Here is a 26878-nt window from a genome sequence, read left to right as displayed (position 1 = left end):
CCCTGCTTCATTTTTGTACTCGCAGGCCAAATTTGTCTGTTACTCCATTTATCTCTCGACTTCCTAATTTTTCGTTTCAGTCCTCTATGATGAAAAGGACATCTTTTCTGGTTAGTTCTAGGAGGTCTTGTAGGTCTTCTTAGAACCATTCAACTTCAGTTTCTTTGGCATTAGTGGTTCAGGCACAGACTTGGATTACTGTGATATTGAATGGTTTGCCTTGGAAACAAACAATCATTCTGTCATTTTTGAGGTTGCACCCAAGTACTGCATTTAGGATCACAACAAACTCTGTGGATCACAAGAAACTGTGGAAAATTCCTAAAGAGACAGGAATACCAGACCCCCTGACCTGACTTGCCTCCTCAGAAATCTGTATGCAGGTCAGGAAGCAACCGTTAGAACTGGACATGGAACAACAGACTGGTTCCAAATACGGAAAGGAGTATGTAAAGACTATATATTGTCACCCTGCTTATTTAACCTATATGCAGAGTACATCATGAGAAACACTGCACTGGATGAATCGCAAACTGGAATCAAGATTGCCGGGAGAAATATCAATAACCTCAGATATGCAGATGACACCACCCTTATGGCAGAAAGTGAAGAGGAACTAAAAAGTCTGTTGAAAGTGAAAAAGTTGGCTTAAAGCTCAACATTCAGAAAACGAAGATCATGGCATCTGGTCCCATCACTTCATGGGAAATAGATGGGGAAACAGTGGAAACAGTGTCAGACTTTATTTTTTTGGGCTCCAAAATCACTGCAGATGGTGACTGCAGCCATGAAATTAAAAGACACTTACTCCTTGGAAGGAAAGTTATGACCAACCTAGATAGTATATTCAAAAGCAGAGACATTACTTTGCCGACTAAGGTCTGTCTAGTCAAGGCTATGGTTTTTCCAGGGGTCATGTATGGATCTGAGAGTTGGACTGTGAAGAAGGCTGAGTGCCGAAGAATTGATGCTTTTGAACTGTGGTGTTGGAGAAGACTCTTGAGAGTCCCTTGGACTGCAAGGAGATCCAACCAGTCCATCCTAAAGGAGATCAGTCCTGGGTGTTCACTGGAAGAAGTGATGCTGAAGCTGAAACTCCAATACTTTGGTCACCTGATATGAAGAGTTGACTCATTGGAAAAGACTGATGCTGGGAGGGATTGGGGGCAGGAGGAGAAGCACGAGAGGATGAGGTGGCTGGATGGCATGACCGACTCGATGGATGTGAGTCTGAGTGAACTCCAGGTGTCGGTGATGGACAGGGAGGCCTGGAGTGCTGCGATTCATGGGGTCGCAGAGTCGGACATGACTGAGCAACTGAACTGAACTGAATAATTAATGATGTTGAACACTTTTTCATGTGCTTTTTGGCCATATGTCTTTGGAGTAATGTCTATTTAGATCTTCTGTCCTTTTTCTGATTGGGATTTTGTGGTTGTTGCTTTTCTGATACTGGGCTGCATGAGCTCTTTGTAAATATTGGAGATTAATCCCTTGTCAGTCACTTCATTTGCAAACATTTTCTCCCACTTTGTCAGTTGTCCTTTCACTGTTTATGGTTTCCTTCACTCTGCAAAAGCTTTTAAGTTTAATTAGGCCCCATTTATTTTTGTTTTTATTTTCATAAATCTAGGAGGCGGATCAACAAAGACACTGCTGTGGTTTGTATCAGAGTGTGTTACACCTGTTTTCCTCATTTTATGGTGTGTGGTCTTACATGCAGGCCTTTGAGCCATTTTGAGGTTTTGTGTATGCTGTTAGAGTGCTCTGCTTTCACGCTCTTATGTGGAGCTGTCCAGTTTCCCCAGCCCCACTTACTTTAACAGATTGCCTTTTCTCCAGTGTATATTCTTGCCTCCTTTGTCACAGATTAGTTACCCTAAGTACCTGGGGGTCTATCTCTAGACTGTCTCTCCTGTTCCACTGACCTGTCCTTTTTGTACCAGGACCATATTGATTTCATTACTGTAGCTCTGTATCGATAGTACAGTCAGAAGTGAGGGAGCCAGAGGAGGTGGGGGGGAGGTTCAGGAGGGAGGGGACGTATGTGTACCTATGACTGATTCGTGTTGATGAATGGCAGAAACCAATATTGGTTTGGGTTTTGGGGATATTTTCTGTTTCCATACAAATTTTAAAATGTTTTGTTCTAGTTCTGTGAAGAATGCCATTGGTTATCGAGCACTTTCGAATCATGAAGGTGACTAAGTGGGTGCAGAGGCGTGTGCCATCCTGCACAGAGGAAGCCATGAGCCAAGCAAGCCGCTGTCCTCGGGCTCCTGCCTGGCTTGAGTGTCACAACTGAGGGTGGACACGCGGACACATTTCTGGGGGGTAGAGGCATGTTCTTTGCTAGTAAATAGGGTAGTTCTCCCAGGACTAAAACTGGGACGTCTCCACTGAAATTATACTGTGTTCAAGGGCAGAATTTGATGTGTAGTGGGGTTATCATAAAAAGTTTCATGTATTTTACCATAATTTTTCATTATTTTTTGCTAGTGTATAGTTTTCTTTTTTATAATTTATTTTTAATTGGAGGATAATTATGTTGTATTGGTTTCTGCCATCCAGCAACATGAGTCAGCCCCAGGTACAAACACGTCCCCTCCCTCTTAAACCTCCGTCCCACCTCCCACCCCTCTAGCTGGTCACAGAGCACTGGATTTGAGCTTTCTGTGTCAAACAGCAAACTCCCATATGTAAAATAGATAGCTAGTGGGAATTTTTTTTTAACTTATTAGCCAATGGTTCATTTTCTTAAAATTTTGCTTATTTTTATTAAAAAGTATAGCTGACTGGCATGTCAATTTTTGCTATACAAGAGTGATTCACTTATATGTATATTTCTTCATATCCTTGTTGAATATAGTTCGTGTTATACAGTAGGACCTCGTTAATATATTCTGTATAAAAGTTTCCGTCCACTAACCCCAAACTCCATCTCTCCCTCATCACGGCCGCCTTGGCAACCACAAGTCAGTGTGTCTGTGAGTCTCTTCCTGCTTCGGTGAGAAGTTCATTTGTGCCATATTTTAGATTTCACATATAAGTGGTATCATATGGCATTTATCTTTCTCTAACTCAGTGCAATAATCTCTAGGCCCATCCGTGTTGCTACAAATGGTCTTATTTCCTTCCTTTTCTATGACTCATGTCCCACTATGTGTGCATATATAAATGCATACATCTCTCTCTCTCATCACACCTTCTTATCCACGCATCTGTTGATGGACACTTCGGTAGCTTCCATGTCTTGGCTGTTGTGAATACTGCCCTGACTATAGGGGTACGTGAATCTTTTCAAAGTATAGCTTTGTTTGCATACGTGCCCAGGAGTGTTTTAAGGAACCTCCGCACTGCTCTCCCTAGTGGCCTCCCTAGTGGCCGCCCTAATGCACGTTCCCCGCAGTGTAGGAGGGCTCCCTTCTCTCCATGCTGAGCAGGGTCATCTTTGACCCCCAAAGGAGTCCTAGGGTCAGGGGACCAGTGTCGTGGCGGGAAGCGGGCACACCCCATCCAACGCCCCCGAGCCGCCCCCACACAGCCCACGCCCCCGGCCCACGGATGGGCAGACTGGATCAAAGGCACAATCAAAAAGCCTATTCCAGCCACAGTGATTTTTGAACTTGTGGTTTATACCTTGGCCCACTTTATATAAAAAAGAGTCAAGACAGTTTACAACAGGACCATTAATTTAAAAAAGATAATGAAAAGTACAAATATTTTTAAAATAGGTCAAAACCATTGAGAATGAAAGTCGTATGTTGGATGATTTAATTACAGAAATGAAAAATAAATTCAGCCCTAAGCTTCCTGGCAACAAGGGCCCAAAAGGGAAGCTTTCATCATCCGAAGATGGAAACACCAGCTCACCTGGGAGAGAGATGCGTGTCTGACACCAAATTCTAGGACGAACATGCCTGCTTCTAGAGAGCCAGGAGTTCTGCTTTCACTTATGAAAGGTAGGCTGGTATCCAAGTGTTTTTAAATCTTATCAACATGCTTAAAGGTAACGAGACACTTCACTGAATCAAGCACATGGAATCCTAACTCTAGCTCTAACCAAAGATAAAAACAAAAGTGGTCTTCTTTTCCAGGATTTCTCTCCTGGAAACAGCTACCTGCTAGTAAAACTGAATGCCAGGTCTCTGGAAACATCAGGTAGCCCCAAAGGCTGAAAGTCATAGCAACTAACGATGATCAGAGGGAAGCGCGGGAAAGAATGTCCTAACCGCAGGACACAGCTCAGCCTCCGGAGCATCTGGTTGAGTGTCGATGCTTCTACCTGAGTGACAGAAGTGGGCACGGCGCTGTTCCCCGTCGGGTCCTCAGGACGCCCTTACCGAAGGAAGAGCAGGGTGAAGCCCTCCACCCCCGGCCAGGGGCCTCCACATCCGACAGTAATTGTAATAATGAGATTCTAGCTGTGGGGGGTGGGTGGGCGGCAGTGCCCTGGAGACTTAAACTGTGATCTGTTGGTTTTCTCTGAAGAAAGGTCTCTGATGGGAGGCACAGATCTCTGGAAACATCCGGAAGACCTGGTCTGGTGGGGGCTCCTCGGGGGCCTGCATCAAGGAGCCGGGGCCGCAGCCCTTCCCCGCTTCTTCCACCAGCTGCCGGACGTATAGCTGCTCCACCTGGGACATCAGCACACAGGTCAGAGACGAAGCGAGGGTGGGGGCTCTCTGCGCACCCGGTCCAGAGCTGTCACCCAAAACCTCTGGGACCCCCAGAGAGCAGGCTACACCCTCCCAGAAGTGTCCCAGGCTGGTGAGCTGGGGCGCACAATTCCACCCATGGGGTTCACTTCTGACTAGAGCTCATCAGGGCTGGCAAAGCCCTCATCTATCGCCTAGACCTTAAGAAAACTGAACTAGAAGACTCTTTCTGAAAAGGTGGTTTTGAGTTTTTAAAAAAACCAAGAGGGGAAACCATGTAGATTTTGAGAGTCCTAGAACCTAAGAATTTAGTTTAGAGGTGAAGAGGATCCTCTTGCCCACTTGGGTCTTACCCAGGCCTGCTCACAGGTGAGTCCCTGTCCCAGTGGCCTGGGGCTGCCCTGCTCTCACCTGGACAAGGATGAGCTTGGAGCGCAGCGGGGTTGTGTCCGGAAACTCCTCTCCGAAGCACAGCACCACCCTGCTGTCGGGCAGCCGGCTCTGGCTGTTGTAGAACTGCTGCAGCTCTGTGGATGGGGCAGGAGGTCGGGAGAGGCAAGGGGGTTTAGTGAAGCCCAGCCACTCACCCCCTTGGCCAGATGGAGTCAGGGCTCTTGTACCTACGCCCGCCCACCCTTCCAGGCCCCTTCTCTAGGAAGCCCCCTAGGAGGTGTTTGGCAGCTGCTGCTGCTACAGAGAGATGATCAAGGCTCTGGGGACTGGCCGGCAGCCTCAGGACCAGAGTGAGTGATCCTCCGGCCTGAGCTTCCAGGAGGAGCTCCCGCAGTGGGAGCCTCAACACCCACCTCAGGACAGCAGCAGCCCCGAGCAGCGGTCCCATGCTGCGTGTACAAGGTCAGCGTGTCTCAGGATGTGGACACAGTCCCTGGGGGCCTTGTTGCCAACATGTGGGTTCTGACCCCACAGGCCAGAGGTGGGGCCTGAGACTGTTCCTCCCAGCTCCCCGGCGAGGGGCAGCCCACAGCAGCAGGTGAGGCTCTCAGTGCTGTGACTTGCCCTCAGCGGTGCCCCCTCCAGATGTAGGGGTCAAGAAGGAGGGGCCCGGGTGGCTCGGGGAGAACCGGCAGGGCTCAAAGGCAGGGGCACCCTGGCCCAGGCCCCTCAGCGGGCCACCCCTGGACGCGGACAGGAGGGAGGCACGTGGGCACTGACCTCGAAAGAACTGGCTGGTGTCGAAGACCCTGACCACCTCGTCACGCTCCAGCTTGTTGGGCCGGTCACGGGCGGGCGCGGCATTCCCGCTGTAGAACACGCGTCCCTGGCACAGCCGCTTGACCAGCACGCCCTGCCTGCTGCTGTGCAGGAGGACGCCACGCTCCAGGTGCCCGAACAGCTTCCGCGTCACCTGCCGCTGCCGCTCGCTGGGGATGGCGTCGGCCGGCGGGAAGCGCACCAGCTCCAGGCCCTCGGGCCCGTACAGCTTCCCGCCTGGCAGGCCGGGCTGGCCCAGCGACAGGCGGCAGCCCTCAGGGCACGTGGTGGTGGTCTGGCCCACCAGCTTGCCCCCGTAGTAGAAGCTGATGACCATCTGGGAGAAGGCTGTGGGGAGATGGGGACGGTCAGGGGCCGCGGCGGGGGGCACCATTCCTGCTGTGCCCACCTATCCTGAGCCTGCCTTCCCGAGAGGATGGGAGGGGGTGGCCCTCTGCACCTGGGGCCTCTTCACTTTCTGGGGAAGTTCACGCACCCCTTCTAGAAATAACGTTTTTATAAGCATGAATAAACACCGAGCATCACCAAGCAAGCTAGTGAGTCAAAGTAGTAATATTTACTGTGGTGCCCCCCCACCCCCACTTGTCTCTTAACTGCTGTAATTTACAAGTCACAGCTGAGGGTCAACCATGTTAATTTCTTAGGAAAACAGCTCCGCCTCACAGGCACTGCTACAGCATGGATTACCACAGCATGCAGTGTTAGACTGCAACGTGCACACATGTCTATACATAAATGTACACATGTATGAACACACACACAGTACTGCCCACAGTCATAATGGAAGGAAACGCTAGATGTGATTTCCAGGTTAGGGAAAGCAAAGATGTAATCTGTTTCCTGACAAATTCACAGTTGCTTTGGGGTTGCCTGAATTTCCAGTTAAGAATCTCAAACCTTTCATCCAAACCTGTTCTTGGGAAGAAGTCTGAAAAGTACTCAACTTAAAGCAATGTTTCCCAAAGTGTGCCACACATAAGATTACTGGGGTGGGTTTGTGGGGGAGGAGTGGAGACAGCATGTAATAAATGAAAAGATTATCCCACTTTCCACACTCTTTCAGTGTCTGGTCACCTCAGGAAGAAAACCCCAGTGTGGCGCTGATGAATCCTAACAATGCTGCCCACCTCCCTCAGACAGAGGCCGTGAGCTGTGGGGGCAGACACTGCAGGGTCTAGGCTCCGCTGAACCTGCTCTAGCCTCTGCCTTCCTACTTAAAGCAAGCACGACTGGTTCTGTTTTACAGGCAACGATGGATGGTCTCCACTTAAGTTTAAATTGTAAAAGTGAGACTGACTGACAGAAAACGCAAGACATTGTTAATAGTCTAGGCAACACCCTGATGTGAAAACCGATGGCAAAGGTGGGGCCTCAAGTGACTAAGGCTGGGGCACCTCTGCAGTGGGAGTGAACAGAGCACCAGATCCTAGGGACCCCCCCTTCCCCAGAGGAACCTGCATGTTAAGACCCGTACTGTTATAATACACAGTATTATACTGTGTAATACTGTTATAATACACCCAGCATCTGCCACAAGAACCACACACAAACTACCGATGGGCCTGGGGCCCCAGCCCCGCCAAGGGCCGCCTGTGGAGCCACACCAGCCATGAATGGCCCAACTCCACCGTGTCCCCAAATGTGTGCAGTGTGCCAACCACCTGTCCCATTGTCGGGGGTGGCCCCGCAGGTGGCCACCTGCCAGGCCCAGGTGGACCCTTGCGCTAGGCTCTGCACAAGGAACCCCTGCTCAGATGGTGAGGCTGACTGCGACAGCTGCAGGCGCCATCTCCCACGCTGGAGCTCAGCGGGGACCCGGCTCACACACTGCTGGGGTCTTCGGGTGCCCTGGTCCACCTCACTTACTTGACATTCGGGAACGCTGAGCCCCCGGGGCTCTGCGCCTGCGTCCCCAGCCCACGTCTCATCCCCCTCCCCCCCGCACCTCGTCTGCGTGCCCGACACTCCCTCCCTTCCAGAGCAGCGCCGACCTTTGTCCCAAGTGAACAGAACACTCCGGATCGACTGTCACCACTCTGCCCCTTGGCCTTGTTGTCACCGAGGCCTTATCGCACACCAGCGCCTCTGACCGTGTGAACATCTGCCGCACAGGTGCTCCGGAGAGGCCAGGGCGGGGTAAAGGGGGTGGGGGGCCCGCGAGGGCCTGAGCGAGGACATGCACCCGCCCCAGCCTTGCAGAGGGGGCCCCGAGGAGAAGCGCCTCAGCACGGCCCCCGGGGAGCCCACCACAGCCCGTCCCTGCTCCTGGAGGACGGCCCTGCTGGGGGACAGTCTGACCAGGGCAGCGGCCCAAAGACGCCAGGAGCAGGGACCCTGGGACCTGGCCACCTGATGCGGGGGCCCAGCCAGGGGTTGGGGCAGGGAGTCCCCTGCTCCGTGCCTCAGTCTCCCCGTCAGCAAAGTGGAGACAACGTCAGCAAAGTGAGAGTGTGTCTGTCTGGCACCAGTGAGCACCATGTCAGCGGTGGCTCCATGAACTGGGATGACATGAAGCTGAGAGCCAAGTCCCGTCACAGCCCTGCTCTCAGCTGCACCAGGTGCCGTGCCCTGGCCTCACTCACCGAGTCCTTACCCTCACCCGAGGACGAGGCCATCACACCAGCCTCCAGGCGGGGGACGGGTGCAAGAGATGACGGGCTCGCCCTGACCACACGACTGCTAGATGGGGACATGGCCCCACCCTCCCTGGCAGGCCGCCCCACGTCCGCCGCACTGTCCGCCCCAGACATCGCCTGTGACCCCGGCCACTGCGTGGACACGGTGCACGCCGGCACACAGGCGCATGTGCACCGCCGGCGGGGGTGGGGGTGGCCTGAACACACATGTGCTGCCCACGTTTTGTATGGAAGGCTTCACACAGAAATCCAGACACCTAGTCTCTAGAAAATGTGGGGGAGGCGAGCCCAGCTGTGTCTGTGTCCGCAGGGCCACCCAGAGGCGGGGGCCCCCACTCCCCACTGTGCCCTGCCCACCTCGCTCGCTGCCTCTCCCTGCAGGGCTGAGGACAGGGGACCCTTGACGACCTGTTTACCCAGCGGGGCGTGTGTGTGAACTGAGCAGAGGGACCGAAGTCCACCACCTCCGCAGGAGTGGCCGTGGGTCTCCCCACATGCTGGACAGCTCCGGCACCACCCAGGGCTCTTCCTCCCCAGGCTGTCTTCTCGCCCCCAGCCCTGTGCCTGTGACTCCCCCGCCCGGAAAGCACCAGTCAGCAGGCTACCCTGGACGCGGCCTCTGGTGGGCACAGATGCCCAGGTCTGAACCCCCAACCCTGCTTCCCCAGCTGTGGGACCCCTGGCAGAGGACTGAACCTCTAAGCCTGGTTCCTCCTGTGAAGCTGAGTGCTGACCACCCCTAGCTCGCAGGCCGCTGGAAACGGCGACGAGCTCTGAGGACGGGCTCATCTCCCTTATCCTCCTGCCTGGGGAGACCCAGCTCCACCCCCCCACCACCAGCAACAGGGGCCAGCAAGCTGCGGTAACGCCATACCAGCCCTCGAGGCGCTGCTGAGGGGGCTGTCACGGCTGTTCCTACTTCACAGAGGAGGAGCCCAAGGCACCGACGCTTCGCTCAGTCCACCTGGGCTCACCAAGTCCCACACCCTTCCTCCTGCAGGATCCCACCTGTCGGGAGCTCTGTGGCTCCATCTGTGGCTCCGACCCAAGAACAGGCCCTGAGACGTCAGCCGCTCACTCCCCAACAGTGAGGAGGAGGAGCCAGGCTCCCCACCTCCCACACCAGATCGCGCTCATTCACAACCCTCGGGGTGCCCACTGATCCTGAGAGCTCTGTCTTCAAAGAACGCACTGTCCCATCCCCCCGATCCCCCCTACCTGAGTGGTGGGCATCGTAGGCGCCATACCCCGGCACCAGCGGCAGGCCTGCCAAAGAAAGAAAGCAGCATCAGAGGCAGCCCTGCATTCCTCCAGGTTTCTCTAAAGGCCCTGCGCGCTCCCCAAGCCCTGCCATAGGCCTCCACTGTGCTGAGTGTTCTCCCCTCCAGCACAGCGACCATGTTTCAGAAAACCAGACCTCAACCCAACTGGCGTGGAAGAAACTTCCTCTGTCCTGTGGGACTGTGGACCAGTGACACTGTGGGGCCACACTTCCTTCCCACCTGGGGGGGTCTGCTCCTGAAACCACCGCTGGACTGCCGCCCCCCGCCCCAGCCTGATCTCGGAGGGGATCCTGGGACTCAAGGGTTCCCCGGGAGTGTTGCTGCAGTCAGGGAGTCAGGGCAACACCAGGCCCTGAAGCCTGGCCACCTCTGAGGCCACTGGGCCAGCGGTCACCTCCCAGTCCACCACAGGGGACAGGGGACAGAAAGGTGAGGGAGAAAGCAGAGGGGCCCCGCCCGTGCGAGGAGGGTCATTTCAAGGAGCAGGACGGGGCATCAGGAGCTAACGAGAGGGCGGAGGCCTCAGTCCGTCCTCACAACCCAGCACATCCCCAGGTCCTGGTGTCTCCGCTTTATATCCAGTAAAAGGAGGCTCGAGGCAGGAACACAGCCCCCGGCACAGGCTCCAGGCTCCATGCTTCCTCCGTCTCAGACACACTGGGTCATCCCTGACCCCAAGGCCTCAGTGTCACAGAGGCTGACCTGACGGACCTACAGCCCACGCGGCCTCCTGCCCCTCTGCCCACTCTCGCCAGGAGCCCAGTGGGGAGCACCACCTCCAACAGGAAGGACATATTGCCTTCAGGGGACGGTGGAAAGTGGGGCCTAGCTGTGGCCGGGCTCTGCCTGTGGGGTCGGAAGCCACCACAGTTCACTGGGCGCAGTCACCTTCAGGAAAACAGGAATCAGGGCTGCCCCGCTGCCCGCCCGCCCCCGGCAGCAAGGCATGAAGACCGATGGCCGTCAGGGCGCGCTGCTCCATGGCGCGGGGCTCCCGCCCTCACCTGCGCTGGGCTGCTGCACCCACCAGTCCGGGAGGAGCTGGCTCCGGCAGGCCTCGGGCGGCGAGGGGCTCCTCTTCACCGTCCCCATGTAGTCATCCCCGGGAGGCTGCGGGAGGAGAGCGCGGCCGTCACTGGCTTCCAGTCTCAACTAGACCCACGCCATCGCCTCCGTCACACGAGAGGAAGGCGAGACCCAAGACGAAAAATCCACCAGGCTGAGCGATCACAGCACGTGACTGAACCACTAGCCTCTGCGGGGCCCTCACCTGTTCACTGGCCTTTTACAGGGAACTGCCTGCTGCAGCAGCCATGAGCCCAGTCACCCGACTGCCCTGACGCTCTGGGGGAGCCCACAGCGATGCTGGGCAGTCTGCCACACTCCAGCCGCCCCCAGAGACGTGACGGCTGTCACCTCCAGGGAGCAGGGCAGCCCAGAGGAGGCTGCACTCGGCTACCTGCATCCTCTGCCTTCAAGCTTCTCCAGAAGGTTCCATCACTGCCCTGCGGGTTCTGAGAACTGCTAGAGCACCTACACCACCACCTACAAAAGCTGCGTGGGATTACTTTAGCTAGGCAGTGTCGGCCTTGCGATGGCCACAGGAAGAGAGCTAAGGAGCTAAAAGTAGCTATGATCAGTATTCAAAACCCATGTGTTTTGCCTAAGGAGACCCTAGGAAGCCTTTCCTTACAGCCTGTGAACTGTGAGCTTACAGACGATTCTAATAAGCCTGGTTAGATGGCTCTCCAGCTCCTTGAGGACTAGGAGCGGCACCCACAGGACAGGGACCAAGCCGCGTGAGTGCTGGTGGGTAATCCGTGTCATGAATCCAGCCCCCAGCAGCAAGGGAAGTTGATGGTGTTTTCTTTTTCCACTGCAGCCTGCCTAAAAAAGGCCAGGTGATATATGGTGCCATCAAAAATGTTCAAAACCTGACAAGTCTAGGGCTGGGGGGAACTCGGTGGATGCAGAGGCAGCTGGGCCCAGCCCTCGGGATGTGAGGACGGAATGTGAGGTGCAGGCGCTGACCCGTCCCATCCTGGCAGGAGTGACAGCCCGAGGACCTCGGTGCCCCAGGCGAGGCACTTGGGAGGCACCGCTCTCCCCGTGACGCCCTGGACATGCCGCCCCGCTCACCTCCTTGATCAGCTCGTCGATCTCAGAGCGCCCACACTCCATCTCCACAGCCTCGCTCACACAGCCCGGGGCTGCCACACCTAATTTGCCTAGGGAAAAACAGACAAGCGCGTGACGGACGGCACCGAGGCGTCACAGCCGTCACCAAGGCCACAGGTGGCAGTTTTCTAAGGAAACAGAAGTCTGTGTCTTCCCTGGTTTGGGAAAGGCCGAGCGCTGGTCTCCCCATGCTGCTCGTCATCTGACCAGCAGGGTCGAGGAGCAGCTGGCCGCTGCTGTGCCCAGCGCCCCGAGGGCCGAGGCAGGGCTTCGGTCTCTTCCTCCTGTCTGCCAAGGTCTAAAGTGAGCTCATGTCTGCTTTGCTCCACACTCAGCAGGGCTCACAGTTACAAGCTGGGGCATCTGAAGACATGCAAAGATTTCCTGGCAAATGTGTGTGCCGGTTGGCGTCTTTTTTTAAAGTCAATGGGCAGGAAATCCCTTTTTGGCCTTTCCAAATATACATGTGTGCATCAGCGGGCACACACGCAGAGCACCATAGGCTCGAGGGTGCCCAGGCGGGAACCCGCCCACAGCAGGGATCGTCCACAGGCGCACCAGTGTTCCCATGACAACCACTCTGGACCGGGCTGGTTTCTCCCTCCATCACCAGGCCGCTTCCTGGGCCAGAAACTCGCCTCATTATACCTGCCCAACGTATTATGACCAACATACATCGGTTTGCTGGACTTCGTCAGTCCTCGTCATCTGGAGAATCAACCCACCGTTTCACCCGGGCTGAACTTTTTTGAGTCCATTTTGACAGATTCGGGAATTCACTTGGAAGCTGCTGACGGGGAAAGCAGGGGGCAGGTGGGGCGCCCCCAGGGCAGCCAGGAGAGTGCGCCCACCTGGACATTATGCAAATGCGTGGCTCCCCAGCCCCCGAGAACCCTGCTTCTGTAACATCCACCCTGCAGGTGATGCTGGCTGCGCTCTGGGCTATAAACACAGCAGGGTCACCTGCCTGGTCAAGCCTGGCTGACCCTGGGGGCGGGGGATTAGAGAAACTTCCCTATTCCTTCAAGTCACAGTTTTCTCCGTGATGATGAGAAATGATACAAAACTGATAAGTAAACTGGGAAGAGAGCCTCCCAGAGTCTTCGCTGAGAGGCGTCCCCCTGAGGGGAGGCCAGCAGATCCCCCAGGGGAAGGCCAGTCTGTCTCACTGACTGCTGATTATCGATGAGGGTTCAGACTCAGTAGAGCTGGGTGTTAATTTACAGACAACTAAGCTAGAAATTTTGGGGGCTCCAAAATCACTGCAGATGGTAACTGCAGCCATGAAATTAAAAGACGCTTACTCCTTGGAAGAAAAGTTATGACCAGCCTAGATAGCATATTGAAAAGCAGAGACATTACTTTGCCAACAAAGATCCATCTAATCAAGGCTATGGTTTTTCTAGTAGTCACGTATGGATGTGAGAGTTGGACTGTGAAGAAAGTTGGGCGCCGAAGAATTGATGCTTTTGAACTGTGGTGCTGGAGAAGACTCTTGAGAGTCCCTTGGACTGCAAGGTGATCCAACCAGTCCATTCTGAAGGAGATCAGCCCTGGGATTTCTTTGGAAGGAATGATGCTAAAGCTGAAACTCCAGTACTTTGGCCACCTCATGCGAAGAGCTGACTCATTGGAAAAGACTCTGATGCTGGGAGGGATTGGGGGCAGGAGGAGAAGGGGATGACAGAGGATGAGATGGCTGGATGGCATCACTGACTCGATGGACATGAGTCTGAGTGAACTCTGGGAGTTGGTGATGGACAGGGAGGCCTGGCGTGCTGCGATTCATGGGGTCGCAAAGAGTCGGACACAACTGAGCGACTGAACTGAACTGGAGCTACAAATGATCGGTAGAAGAGATCACCCCCAACTGTGGCCCGGCAGGACAGGTGGTTTCAGCTCAGCCTCCTGCCACTGACTGTGGGCCACAGCATCGCGTGTTGTCCAGCAAGACTTCTGGCCACGCAGGCACCCTCGTTAACTGGCTCAGCACCTCCTTGACCCAGGCTCACCACACAATGGGTTGGCCAAAAAGTTCATTTGGGCTTTTCCATAGGATCTCGTGGGGAAACCCAAAAGAACTTTTTGCTCAACCCGGTGTTTGTGACAGTCCCAATTTTTAACTTTGCAAAAACTACACGTCAACATCATTTTCAACCTCCCTGCAGTGCTAAGAGCTCCCGCAGAAATTCTGAATTTCTGCCCAGCCCTAGACAGTTTGAGGGTTCAACTTCTTCCCAGCTGGCATGACTGGACGACTAAGTAAGTGGCTAAGGACAAAAGGATGCTGTGCCAAGACTAACTGCAATGTCAGAGGCAAAGAAAATCAGGATTAGAAGAAGATTTTAAACCCGGGATGGTAATGAGGCTTCCTCCCGCTGGGCCGGCTCTGACCTGGAGCACCCACAGAGCACAGCACCTTGAAAACGATGGAGGCCAGACGGGAGAGCCACACCCGGATGGACTAGTGATGTCTGCCCAGGGCAGCGCGTGGGAAGCAGGACCGTGTTCTGAGGCTGGCTTCCGTTATTCCGCTGTAATTGCCTCACAGTTGCTTTCCTGGGGATTTACAGCGGGAGGAGACTGTGGGAATTCTCACATCCTGCAGTTCCCAATTGGCCATCAGGACCCAGCATCTAGAAGCCGATCCAGTCTCCAGCCCTGAAGTCAGCAGTGTGCCACGTGCAATTTCATTCCAGAACCTTGCCCCCAACCCCTAATCAGCCATCCCTTCTCTGTCCACCTTCCTCTCTCCCAGCCCGCTCTGCAGGCTGCTGGGGAACAGAAGGGATCCCTCATCCACACCATCGGGGGAGCCTTGCTCCCATCCAGGCTGGTTGCTGGGCCCCAGGGAGGCCCCAGCACGTGCTCCTGGTCCTACAGTCAGCAAGCCCCTCACCAGCGGCTGCCCCATCTCCCTGCCGCCTCTCACCCACCATGAGGCTGCCCCGTCAGTCGGCAGATGTTGGGTGAGGTCAGCGGAAAGAGACCTTGGCCGCTGCTAACACAAGAGGGAGAGCTTTGTTTAGCTGGACCCCGTGGGCGGCCACTCAGATCCCAGACCCAGGCGGCCTCTGTCGGGCCGAGTGCCCATAAAGAAAATACACTTACATTTCTGCTCCTCCTCGGGGACGATGCGGTAAACTTTATACGGCTCAGAGATGTCCAGCTGGGACCGGTCTGTCACTTCCTCAAAATCTGGGCTCTTGTTCAAAGCGCAGCGTAGCCTCGTCTTCCACGTGGCTGGCTCGGCCTTGTCCCCTTCCTTAAACTTCCCTTTAAAAACGGCCCAGGCCTGAAGGAAGAAAAGAAACACATGAAGCAGGCAGCTGGCCCCAGGACGGCACACCCAGGACCACAGGCAGGACCTGCTCTGCCCAGCCCCCCGGAGTCCTCCTTAGCCAGCCACGCTCAGCCCAGGAATTTCAGGGCTCAGAGACCCCAGTCGGACCGCTTGCTTTGACAGAAGTGAGAAGACACACACACACGGCTTGGCTCTGCCTTCTGCACAGAAGTGAGGAGAGAGACACACACACACGCAGCATGGCCCTGCCTCCCGCATACCCTCTCCCGGACCCAAGGGTAACGGCACACAGAGGAAGCTGCAGTTGCCTGGAGTTCCACTAGAATGTTCAAAACAAAAAAGAATTTAGTTGCTTTTTCAAATCACCCTTGAGCTCAAACTCAGCCTGAAAAGGGAACATCTGCAAGAAGTCTGAATGTGCCCTGCTACTTGTGACAGAAATGTGGTTCTGCATTTTGGCCTTCGGTCTAAACCTCCCTGCCCCCTCTCTCCCCTTCCACTCCCCAGGGTACTGTTTAAGATGCAAAGAAGTGTTTTCCCTCTCTGTGGGTTTCTTCACAGCTCTGTCTTCTGTCTCTCCAAACCTTAGAATCTCAACTGAGACCAGAAATTTGAAGCTGGAAACTTTAAGTCAAAACGTAAACTGGAGCAGTATTTAGGAAAAAAAAAAAAAATTAGCATGCGGATGGGCAAGTTTTCAGATCTCAAAATTGGAATACAGACACACTGGGAGCTCACTACTGTCAGGGGAAAGTAACACTTGGCGTCAGGCAAAATCAGACATCCTTCCCGCCTGCAGGGAGCGATCAGGGAGGACTCTCCGCTCCTACTCGGGAGAACATAATCCTGAGAGCTCGCTTTCCCAAGGTGATCCGGTCTGGAAACCAGCTGTTCTGACTTCCAAGGAATTTCAAGCCAGCAAGCAGCAGGTGTTTCCGACCTCAGTGCACACCCAGTCCCCGGGGAAACTCGTTCCGATGCAGATTCCGGGGCCTGCCCCTCCAGAGTCTCCTTGGCTGTGTGGGTTACCTCTGGGAACCTGCATCTTTAGCCAGCATCCCAGGGATTCTGACTTAGGCAGCTAGAAAGCCATACTTCCAGAAACCCCTTAACACCCCTGAGTCACATCCTCATTTAAAACAGTCTTAGACTTTTCCCTGGTGGTCAGTGCCTGCACTGTCTCCCTGCTGATGCCCTGAGTGCGGGGTCTGCAGCCCTGCCCCGGGGGAGAGACCGAACGAGCACCCCGCATCCTACTAGAGAGCGTGAGCAGTCCCTCCCTCCTCTCAGACACACAGGACTCCCCTCTAGAAGCCTCTGTGAAAGTAAACGGTTTCCAATCCTTGATTAACTGGATCACAATGCACTGATTTTTTTTTTTCATGGAAATTGAAGAGTAAACTCTGCACATGCTGAACAGTAACTTCAAATTCATACTATGTCACGTCTGAGTTTCTCCACCTGGCACTACTGACATGGCATCACTCTTCATGGTGGGGTGTCCTGGGCTTGTGGGGACGTCCCGCAGCACCCTGGCCTCCTCCATGCCAGCAGCAGCCCTGCTCCCCGCTGTGACACCCAAACGTCTCCAGACACTGCCGAGTGACCCCAGGGAAATAACATCACGCCTCACAGACGGCCTCATTTGAGAACCACTGAGCTGGTTAATCCACATCACAAATGGGGCTGGAAGAGCGTGGATTTGGGGACCATATCAGGACAGCTGGGGTGTATCCAGAGCAGCAGAGCCTGCAAGGCGCTGTGGTGGGTGCTCACCCCCATGGGAAATCCAGGACACCCACAGAGCAAAGCAGGGGCCCCCGAGTCAGGACAAGCACTGGGCTGGCATCAGGTGCCAGCCTGTCCTGAGCCCTCTCTGCCTGCAAAATGCCACCCACCTCAGCTGGGCGACCTCTCAGGACGCGAGACAGAACAGTGATCTGAGGCCCGACAACAGCAGCCACGCAGCGGCTCAGCACTGAGGTCTGCGGAGCCGAGGTCTCCTCTCCTCCCTGTGCTCATCGGCAGCCAGCGCTAAACCCAGCACCACCAGTTCCCCCCAGTTTAACACACTGTCTCAGAGAACAGACGTGTGGGTGCCAAGGGGGACCAGACAGAGCGGGTGACTGGGAGGCTGGGCTGAGGAGACGTGAGCTACAACAGACAGGACGGATGAACAACAAGCTCCCCCCGTAGAGCACAGGGAACTCAACATCCTGAGAGAAGCCTTAATGGGAGAGAATACGAAGAAGCACGTCTATACACACGTAACTTAGTCACGCTGCTGCACGGTGGAAAGTGACAGAACACTGCGAATCAACTTAAATAAGACTTAAAAGAAAAGCCACATCATTGTCTCGTCTCATCTTGTGCTAGAAAAATCAAATATGATTGTTTTTTTTTTTTTTTTCTCGAAGGCCTACTGAATTTGAAACACCTGCTACTACGTGGGTTCTAACTTATGCAGGCCTGTCACAAAGCCTGGTCAATGGCAGAAGAATTAGTGAATCACAACCCTCAATTCTGGACATGAGAATTTGAGCAAACTCCAGGAGGTGGTAAAGGACAGGGAGGCCCAGCATGCTGCAGTCCATGGGGTCGCAAAGACTCAGACGTGAGTGAGCGACTAAACCACCACCACCCCCAGTTAACTAGATCTTCCCCCTCAACTTTATGAAAAGAAGGCAAAAATGCCTTCTTAAAAATAAGTATGACCTGCCAGCAGGGCCTCATCGGTACAGTCAGGGATGGTGGAAAGTGAGCTGATGCCGCTCACTCTCCCGTCTCTGGTCCACACCAAGAGGCTGAGCTCAGAACGATACCGGGAGACAATGAGGGATCCTCTGGTATAAGTGGCTTCTTATGACCTGTGACTAAGGCCAGAATGCAGGCTCATTTTTCCTCTTAACTCACAATAAATGTTTGAAACAAAAGGTTCTCTACTTAAGCAGAAAACTCCCAGGATGGCTCAAGGCCTGACTGTTGGCATCTTCCAACAGCAAAGTTCTGCTCGTGGACCTGGCAGAGAAGGCCCCTCAGAGGATGAACTGAACACAAGTCGGGGACGGGCCAGACAGGTCCCTCCACCGTCTTACACTCCCCAGTCTGGGCTATCACCCTCCAGGGGGCCGCCCAGCTCTGGGTGGGCACGCGGCTCCCTCCTGTCCCCATCCCGGCAGAGATTGTAGACTCATCTCAGATTGCCACACTGAGCGACTGCGTAATCAACGGAAACATTGGGAATCTTACACATTTTTCTCAACGCTGTTGAAACGGCTATGAAAAGCATTGCACAAGACGTATAAATCTGGGGCTAGATTTCATTACTCCCCGGAGCACAGCTCACGCAGGGAACAGGGTGAAGCCAGAGGCCTGCGTCCCTGCAACAAGCCACAAGCCGGACTGTGCAGCCACTGGTCCCAGCCCCACTGGCTTCCCGAGGTGGTCTGACTGATGGTCAGCCAGCAACTGTGCCCTCAGCCCCCCATGTCTTCACTTCAACCTGTTTGTCCTGGTCTCTGTCAGCTCCTAGCAGGGTTCTCAATGGAGAGGGAGAGTATGCCTGCTGGGGGGGCACCTGGCTATGCCAGGGGCCTGTCTGGTTGTCATGGTGGGGTGGGGATGCTACTGGCATCTGGCCGGCGAAGGCCAGGGTGCTGCTGACCCCCTTAGGTGCACAAGACAGACCCACACAAGCAATGAACTAGCCCCAGGTGCCATGGTGCCAAAGCCCTGGCTCGTAGCCATCTGTGATTCAGAACTCCCACCTGACTGGCTGGACTAGGGACAGTGGGCAGTATTAAAATTCAGACGGTGCCATTCCCAAGGATGTTCACTGTGACACCAAAGCCAAAACCTTCTCTGAGAAAAGCACCCACACCACCACCAAGAAGACGCGAGGCAGGAGCAGCGCCCAGGCTCCCAACCCAGGTCCCCGGGGGTCCAAATCTCCAGGGGCCCTGAAGGCGAGCGCACAATGCCCACTTTTGTTGGAGGGGCCAGCAACTGGCATCAGACCACCAAAGAGCTCTGACCTGGAAGAGAACCGCTAAGACGCACAGCGCCCCCGCAGACACCAAGCGGAGCCGTGAAGGACTAAAATGCCTCCTGAACCCGCGATGACCCACTGGTGCTCTGCTCTGGGCCCGAGGCATGATCTCTTATTTTGGTTGTGTCGGGGACACTCATTCTCGGCAAGAGTCCGGGGCTGCCCTGGGGTCCTACAGGCCCTTGCTCCCATCACCCACGCCCATGGGGGTCTGGCTCTGGCCCTCCCCACTCCTCTGCACTCACTCACCCTCCCCTCCCCGACTGCCCCAAATGTCCACAGCCACACAGGGCAGCAGTCTATAACCTGGATTTCGAGTCGGTATAAGTCTGTCTGCAAACAGGGAGGCCTGGGTGCACCATGGCCTGGGCTCCAAATCTCCTGGGGTTGGGGGAGAATGGAGCCTGCACTTCTGGATCCTCAGAGAAGCCCACGGGTGACCCTGACGACCTGGCTGGGCCTAGATCTAAGGTGGATCTAGGCCTGGATCTAGGTGATGGATACGGCCGGGGCTTGGGAGTCTGGGTTCAAATGCTGGCTCCATCAGCTAGGAGCAGGGAGGCCTTGGACAAGTCACTCCTCCTCGTGGAGCCTTCACAGAGCAAGCACAGGAACAGCGCCAAGTGCACAGGAGTATGTGAAAGGAAACAGCACGTGAGCCACGCCTGGCGCAGGACGAAGGCTCAGCACGGTGCTGCCGACACGCACCATGGAACTAACCAGCAGGTCACTCCAGGCTCAGGGGAACAGACGATTCTCAAGGGAAGCGGGCTATTTTTAGACATCTGCTGCAGGTTCAGGACACCCACATGACCTGCCCCGGAAGTCAGGACAGATGGTGTCTCTCATCTAAGCTGACCCTCCACTGCCAAGCAGAAGTAGAAACTGTGAAAGAATGAAGAATTAAACCTTTCCTAGAACTGTAAGTGGAATTTAGGTGGCAGACCACGGGGGAAAGGTCTTAGTCTGAAAGAAGTACGTTCCCTCTGAGTTTGTAAATCCTCATGCAAAAGTTTCCCTGGTGGCTCAATCAGTAAAGAACCCGCCTGCAGTTCGAGAGAGCCAGGTTCAATCCCCAGGTCAGGAAGCCCCTGGAGCGAGGAACAGCAACCCACTCCAGCATTCCTGCCCGGGGAAATCTCATGGACGGAGAAGCCTGGTGGGCTACAAGGGGGTTGCAAGAGTCAGACAGGACTTTAGCGACTAAATCACCATGCAAAAGCAATGGCAGCGCAGAAGAAAGTGCCCTTGGTTTCTTATAGGAAACTGCCAGCTATAGAGAGCTGACCTTGAAAGTGGTTAAATCATACAACAGACGTGAAGGCACCTACTACTGTGTTTGTTCTGAGACATGTTCAGCACTCAATTTTTGTTTTAAGAAACTGGAGCGGGACTTCCCTTGCGGTCCAATGGTTAAGAATCTGCCTTGCAATTAGGGGGACATGGGTTCGATCCCTGGTCAGGGAACTAAGACCTCACCTGCTGCAGGGGCAAATAAGTCTGCACGCCACAACCAGAGTCGGTGTGCCGCGATCAAAGACCTTGCCTGCTGCAACCTGATGCAGCCAAATAAATATCTTAAAAAAAAAAAAAAAAAAACTGGATTCATTTTCAAGGGAAACATCAATCGCTCGACAGCTCTGCGGGGCCCCCGGGGGCCAGGTCTCTACCTTGAAGATGGAGGCGTCCACTTCCTGGTTGTAGTCCTGCTTGCCAGCGTGTTTCCAGGGGATCCGGAACATGGTCTTCTCGTCATTCTCCCAGATCAGCCCCGGGTACATGGTGCTGTCGATCTGCTCAATCAGCCACTGCCGCAGCCGCCGGCCACCATTCCGGTCACACATCCTTGGGAAGAGAAAACGCATCCTGTGAAACTTACAAGCACAGTCTCGTTACTCGCAGCACTCCAGGTACTCAACAGCCAGGAGCCGCTAACAGTAAAGTCAAAGGATCTCAACACAGGTGGGGCTCGGGGAAACCCAAGGATCCAGGAACTCGGGCCACGACAACATGCCTGCCTCCAGGACCTCCGACCCCAGCGGAAACCGAAAGCTCCCTGGGAAGTCTGCAGCCGCGCCTTGGCCAGATGTGGGACCTAGCCAAGCTCCGGCTGCGCTCGCCCCGGCTCTCACCCTGCTCTGCTTCACGCAGACAGCTGCACCTGAGGGCATCACGCATCACTCCATCTTTAGCACACGGTGGGGGAAATCACTTTCACCTCTTCAGGCTCCCTCAGTGAGCAGTCCACAGCTCTGAGAGCCAATTCTACTACTTAATGCTCGGCTGGAACAGCGTGCGTAAGCAAATGTGACATCTGTGCTCTTGGAGAAAGAGAAGTCCACAAGGGTGCCCATCCCATCTAGAGTGCCCTTCACGGCTGCTCTGGGAAGGGGAGAGGGCTAGGGTCCCATTTGAGTCCCACCACCTGTCAGCTGGGTGACCCTGAATCGTCACCAATGCTGATGCACGAGGGTAACCTCGGGCACCTGGCGTCACCGTGGTGGGGACTCAGGGGACCCGTGGACAGCCGCCCACACAGCACCTGGCCCTTAAACGAGTGTCACTTAATAGGACAGCTCGTATTACTGTCCCAACTTTCTTTCTTGGAACTCATGACCAACTGGGGCCTCGCCGCCCAGGGCGCCCAGAGACGTGGTGGGGAGGAAGATTCCTGCAGAGTGGGCAGCTTCCTGATGGCACAGAGAGAGAGAGCAGCCCTGCCATGCCGACTCACAGCCCACAGTTACAAGAACAGGCTGGAAATCCCCCAGGCTGTTGGACAGACGCCCACCCAAAAAAAAAAAAAAAAGCCCAGTATTTCAATTCTTCCGATTAAAATGTGACCTCTTCGGGCCAAACAGTTTGAAATGATCAGCAGTGACAAAACATACTGTCTCTAAGAACACGGTCACATGGTCACATCCAGAGCCACTCGGGCCTGTAAAGCAAAAAATGTGTGTTTTGGACACTCCAGCCACCCCGCAGGTGGCTCTGCCGTTGGAGACTGGGTCCCGGGTAGGAGGGGGTGCAGGCCCGTGAGCACCACCTGAAACCTTTTCATCCAGTAACTCCAGCTGCCTGCTTGTGGATTTACAGGAGTGAAGCGAGCGACATGGGAAGCAGACTTCAATTCTGAAACTCTAGACCCCAGCAAAGGCTCTTTTCTAACTAGACCTCAGGAAAGCCACTTGGCCGTCTGTCTCTCTGAAGCTCTCCTCATCTGCAGAGACAATGGATCTCAAAGCCCCAGAATTTGAGGACAGCCCCTTGCACTTGTAAGCAAAAAGGGAGAGACTTGGGAGCGACACCTGGTGAGAGAAACAAAAGGTCACCACCGAGCACCCCAGAAAATAACCTAGCCAGGCAGAGGTTCCCCAGAGTCTTCCCAGAAGAGAGACGGAACAGCTCCCCTAACCCCAGGAAGGAGCTGGGTGAAGGGCGAGAGGGGCCCAGACACGAGAGAAGGCAGGGGTCTGTCTTAATTCGCTAATCTCTTGATTAAATGAGACGGTCCCGCTTGGCAGCATTTTGCTCACTTCCTTAGTACAAAGTTCATAAACTGGAGTCCATGCTCCAGGAGTCCCCTTAATAAAATGCAAAGCTTTTGTTTGTGCAGGCATTTTTCTAGAAAGTGGCTCAACACCTTCCTATCAAGATTTCTAATGGGTCCATAACTCCCAAAACTGCTAAGAACAAACTCGTGGTGATTTAGAGGAAAAAGAAAAAAGAAAGTAAAGAGAATGGCATTGAGAGAAAGAGTGAGTCACAGAACATCAAATACACTAGAAATCATCTAATCCAGCTCCCCTTCCTTCAAAGGAGGAAAAATTGAGGCCCAGGCCCCCAGACACCCTAGCAGGGTCTGGTTTCACTCACTTGGAGGCAAAAAACCATGGTTACAAGTGAGAACCTCAGCACATGGACAGCTCACCTCCCCACCCCCGCCCCAAGGTTAGAACCCTGCATTCAAAGCCTATGATTCTCTTACAGTGTGATCCATAACGATTTACTGAACACGAACCAATTAATTCCACCAAATGCAGAGCCAGGAAACATTTATAGGCGCAGTCACATGTCAATGACTTCCTCTTCCTTGATTTTTAGGTAATAATTCTCTTTACTACGGGCCAAGTCCTATCTGAAGCTAATCTGCATCTCTGCAAATCAGCCAGGGGCCAGGCTTCTCAGGCGGAGGTGATAGGAGGCTGCCCTGGGCCCACCCCACGTGGACTCCAGGAAGGGTCTGGAGGTGATACAGGTGCAGAACACTTGCCTTCCCCAGGCCTCTCAGGGCGCCTGGTCTTTTGCCCTGGATGCCAGGAAGACCAAAACCATGAAAGCCATCTCTCCTTCTAGCCTCAGTCTTGCTGATGCCTGTGTGTGCGTGTGTGCAGTCACCCAGTCGTGTCCTACTGTTTGAGACCCCATGGACTGTTGCCCGCCAGGCTTCTCTGTCCATGAGATTCTCCAGGCAAGAATACTGGAGTGGCTTACCATTCCCTTGTCCATGGGGTTCCCCACCCAGGGATCGAACACTGCAGATCTCCAGCACTGCAGGCAGATTCTTTACCATCTGAGCCACCGGGAAAGCCCACTGAAATGCCTAAGCTCCTCCAATGCAGGTGGGAACCTGACATAATCTAAAAGAACTGTCTCCAAAAAGGCTGGCTCCTAATTTGGGTTTCAAAAAAAGTGTTACATCCCTCATAAATTTGGGGGGTGAGGGTAGCTGAAAACTCTAGAAAATTCAGTTTCTAACTTCCATTCACGCTCTGAGCAAGGAGCACACCTCACCTTAAGAGAGCCTGCCCTTTGCCCTGCAGCTCAAATTACACCACAGAGCTCTTTCAGCTGTGACCCCTTAGCAGACTTTCTTGCTAGGAACGACTGGGATACGATGGAAGCAAAATACCTCCAACCGCACTCATACATCTTAACTGTCATCAATCAGAATTTTAAACTCCTGTCCGCCCCGCTTCACACTCTAACCCAACTCGCGCGGCTGCTCGGGCCGGGGGGCAGTTTCACTGCCAGAACTCCAGCCCTGTTTCAAGACCAGGATTTGAGCGGGAAAAGGAGCAAGTCTTATGATAATGGGTCAATATTCCCCCTCTCTGTATGCGCCATTCTAAAGTTTTCCAAAATAAAACCAAATTTTAAGAAAAACGGGGTTATTTTAAAGCACCAGCCAATCTCTAGAAGCAGCCGCACCTGGACGGTCAGTTTGTATTCGGGAGAAAACAGGCCCGAGAGCACGGGCGCCGCCTCGCCGCCAGGTGCCATCCGCGCCCCGCGCCCGCCATCCACCTGCGCCGCCGGCCACGCTCCAGACCTCTGGCCTCCCGGGCCGCCGTCCGCGCCCCGCGCCCGCCACCCACTTGCGCCGCCGGCCGCTCTCCCGCGCCTCCCGGCCGCCCGCTGCCGTCGATGCCCCGGGCCCCGCTCCCGAACCCCGGCCCCCGTGCCCGCCGCCCGCCCGCGACCCCCGGCCGCCGGCCGCACCCCCAGCCCGCCAGCGCCGTCCGCGCCCCGGGCCCCCCTGCACGCGGCCCACCTGCGCCACGGGCTGCCGCCGCCGCGCGTTCCCACGTTTGCCGCGGAGCTCCGGAGATGCGCTTCTGCTCGCGCGGCGCCCGCGCAGATTTAAGGCCGGGGGCGGGCCCGGCGCGCGGAGCGACGGCCGCGACGGCCAACGGGCGCTGGAGGGCGGGACGGGCCGCCCCCGGGGCGCGGCGCGCCGGGCCCGCCTTCTTCGAAGCGCTCGGCTTTCCGAGAAATCACTTTGCGCGGAGGCGTCGGCGGTCCGTAGTCCTGTCGTCTTCCGCGGTTCGCTCCGGGGGTCCCGGGAGCGTCCGCAGAAATTCCCGAGGGCCGCGGGGGCGTCCGCCGGGCCAGGTCAAGGTCAGGGCGGGTGGTGGGTACCGGATGGCGGAAGTCAAGCCAGTTAGGACAGAGGCGGGAAGTCAGTTGGCGGAGGTCAGGGCTGTGGGGGGATGGAGAGAGGGTGTCAAATGGCGAGGTCGAGGCCGAAGTGGAGGTCAGATAGAGCCGGTCAAGGCTAGGGTGTCGGGGGTCCAGAGGTCAGTGCTGCAGACGGCCAGTGGGCCCCCCAGAGCCCCTGCCCTGGCCGGGTTGTCTCAGCAAGTGTGGCCGGAGCGCCTGGGGCTGCGTGGGAGGATCGCCCCCATTCTGACGAAGCCCCTCGGAATGTGTCCAGACAGTCATGACCGTCCACCTGAGATATGGTTGAGGAAAGAACCAGCGACTTACAGATCCGGTCCTAGAGAACCAGTCTCTTGCAATTCACTGGAGATGTCAGAAAAGGGAAAAAAAAAAAAAAAAATAGCCAGCTGAAGGCATGTCTGAAACCACTGCCTCTGAACATCGGAAGTAAAAGCGGCAGTGTCTAGTTGTTAATGCTACAATGTACGATTAGGGAAATTTTCATCATAAATTCTTTTCCCCAGAAAAGATCGGTCGAGAAGGATCCCTTGCATGTCTCTCCTGCGTGTCAGCTAGCACTTATTGTAAATATGGCGGGGGGCGGGAGGGAGGGGGGAACCCAAGTAAGAAAGTTCTGGAAACAAAAGGAAAAAAAGAGGTATTTTTCCGTGTTCTGTCCTGGGGTAGCCTTAGAATAGAGAAAATGAGCTTTTCATTGACTTTTGCACCTCATTGACCAGTGATACACAAGCAGCAGTGTTCACTGGGCTATTTTATTCATTAGGCTTTTCAAGAACCTATGAAAAGATTTGGGACTGAAAAAGAAATTTTATTAGCCCCAAAATGCAAGAAAAAAAATACACTGCAAATTTGAAGTGAATAAATGTTCAAAGAAAGATTCCCAAAATATAGCATGTCAACTTCATAATTTATCTGTTGATAAACATGTCATTATTATTTGAAAACCACGTGTAAGAATTTCCTAACACCATGATTCCCAGGAAGTCACAGCGATCATAAATTAAGTGAGTTCCCCATTGCCAAACAATTTCCAGTGAAAACTATTTTAAAGCTTCAATTGTTTAACACTATTTAATGTGGGAGTATTTTAATATGTTTGTTATGATGTGGGATGAGTGTCCAGAACTCAGAGCGCCTAGGACCTTAGAAGTTCTTACAGCACCTTGTATGTGTGTTTATACTCACATCTTTTCACAAATGTGTCCCTTAAGCCTACCCAGGCTTACTTACCTATAAACGCTGTTCACTGCACAATGACGTGTGATCAAATTTCAGCTGAACACTGCACTTAAGTAAAAAGATAAGAGTGACAAATATAGAGAAGTTGGTGGAAGGGTCCCAGCCTATATAATTGGCAGTAGGTGTCACTATATACATGACAGGAATTGTTCACAGTGCACGGGCTTGCATCAAATCTGCTCCCGAAACCCCGTATTTTCAGTGTGGTAATTCCTCGCTGCTAGGAACAATTGCTGGGCTTCCCTAGTGTCTCAGACGGTAAAGACTCGCCTGCAATACAGCAGATCTGGGTTCGATCTCTGGGTTGGGAAGATCTGGAGAAGGGCATGGCAACC

General features: G+C 54.4%; 1 protein-coding gene across 1 annotated transcript; it reads right to left on the bottom strand.

Moving 5' to 3' along the window:
• Positions 1-3771: 3771 nt before the first annotated feature.
• IRF8 (interferon regulatory factor 8) lies at positions 3772-24939 on the bottom strand. The gene is made up of 9 exons (XM_068992227.1): positions 24895-24939; positions 21011-21185; positions 15100-15283; positions 11950-12038; positions 10815-10920; positions 9746-9793; positions 5832-6218; positions 5070-5185; positions 3772-4637 (listed from the first exon to the last, which is right to left on the bottom strand). Exons 2-9 carry the CDS (start codon positions 21182-21184, stop codon positions 4461-4463), a joined length of 1281 nt encoding a protein of 426 aa, XP_068848328.1. The 5' UTR covers position 21185; positions 24895-24939; the 3' UTR covers positions 3772-4460.
• Positions 24940-26878: the final 1939 nt, after the last annotated feature.

The sequence above is a fragment of the Capricornis sumatraensis genome, chromosome 20, assembly GCF_032405125.1.
Source record: "Capricornis sumatraensis isolate serow.1 chromosome 20, serow.2, whole genome shotgun sequence".
Classification (NCBI taxonomy): domain Eukaryota; kingdom Metazoa; phylum Chordata; class Mammalia; order Artiodactyla; family Bovidae; genus Capricornis; species Capricornis sumatraensis.
This window is presented reverse-complemented; position numbering and strand designations above follow the sequence as displayed.

Coding starts and splice junctions, on each gene's coding strand:
- IRF8 (XM_068992227.1), bottom strand. CDS start 21,184: ATGTGTGACCGGAATGGTGGCCGGCGGCTGCGGCAGTGGCTGATTGAG. Junction 15,284..21,010: donor TGGACGCCTCCATCTTCAAG/GTAGAGACCTGG, acceptor TTCTTCCTTCAG/GCCTGGGCCGTTTTTAAAGG. Junction 12,039..15,099: donor CCCCGAGGAGGAGCAGAAAT/GTAAGTGTATTT, acceptor GTTTTTCCCTAG/GCAAATTAGGTGTGGCAGCC.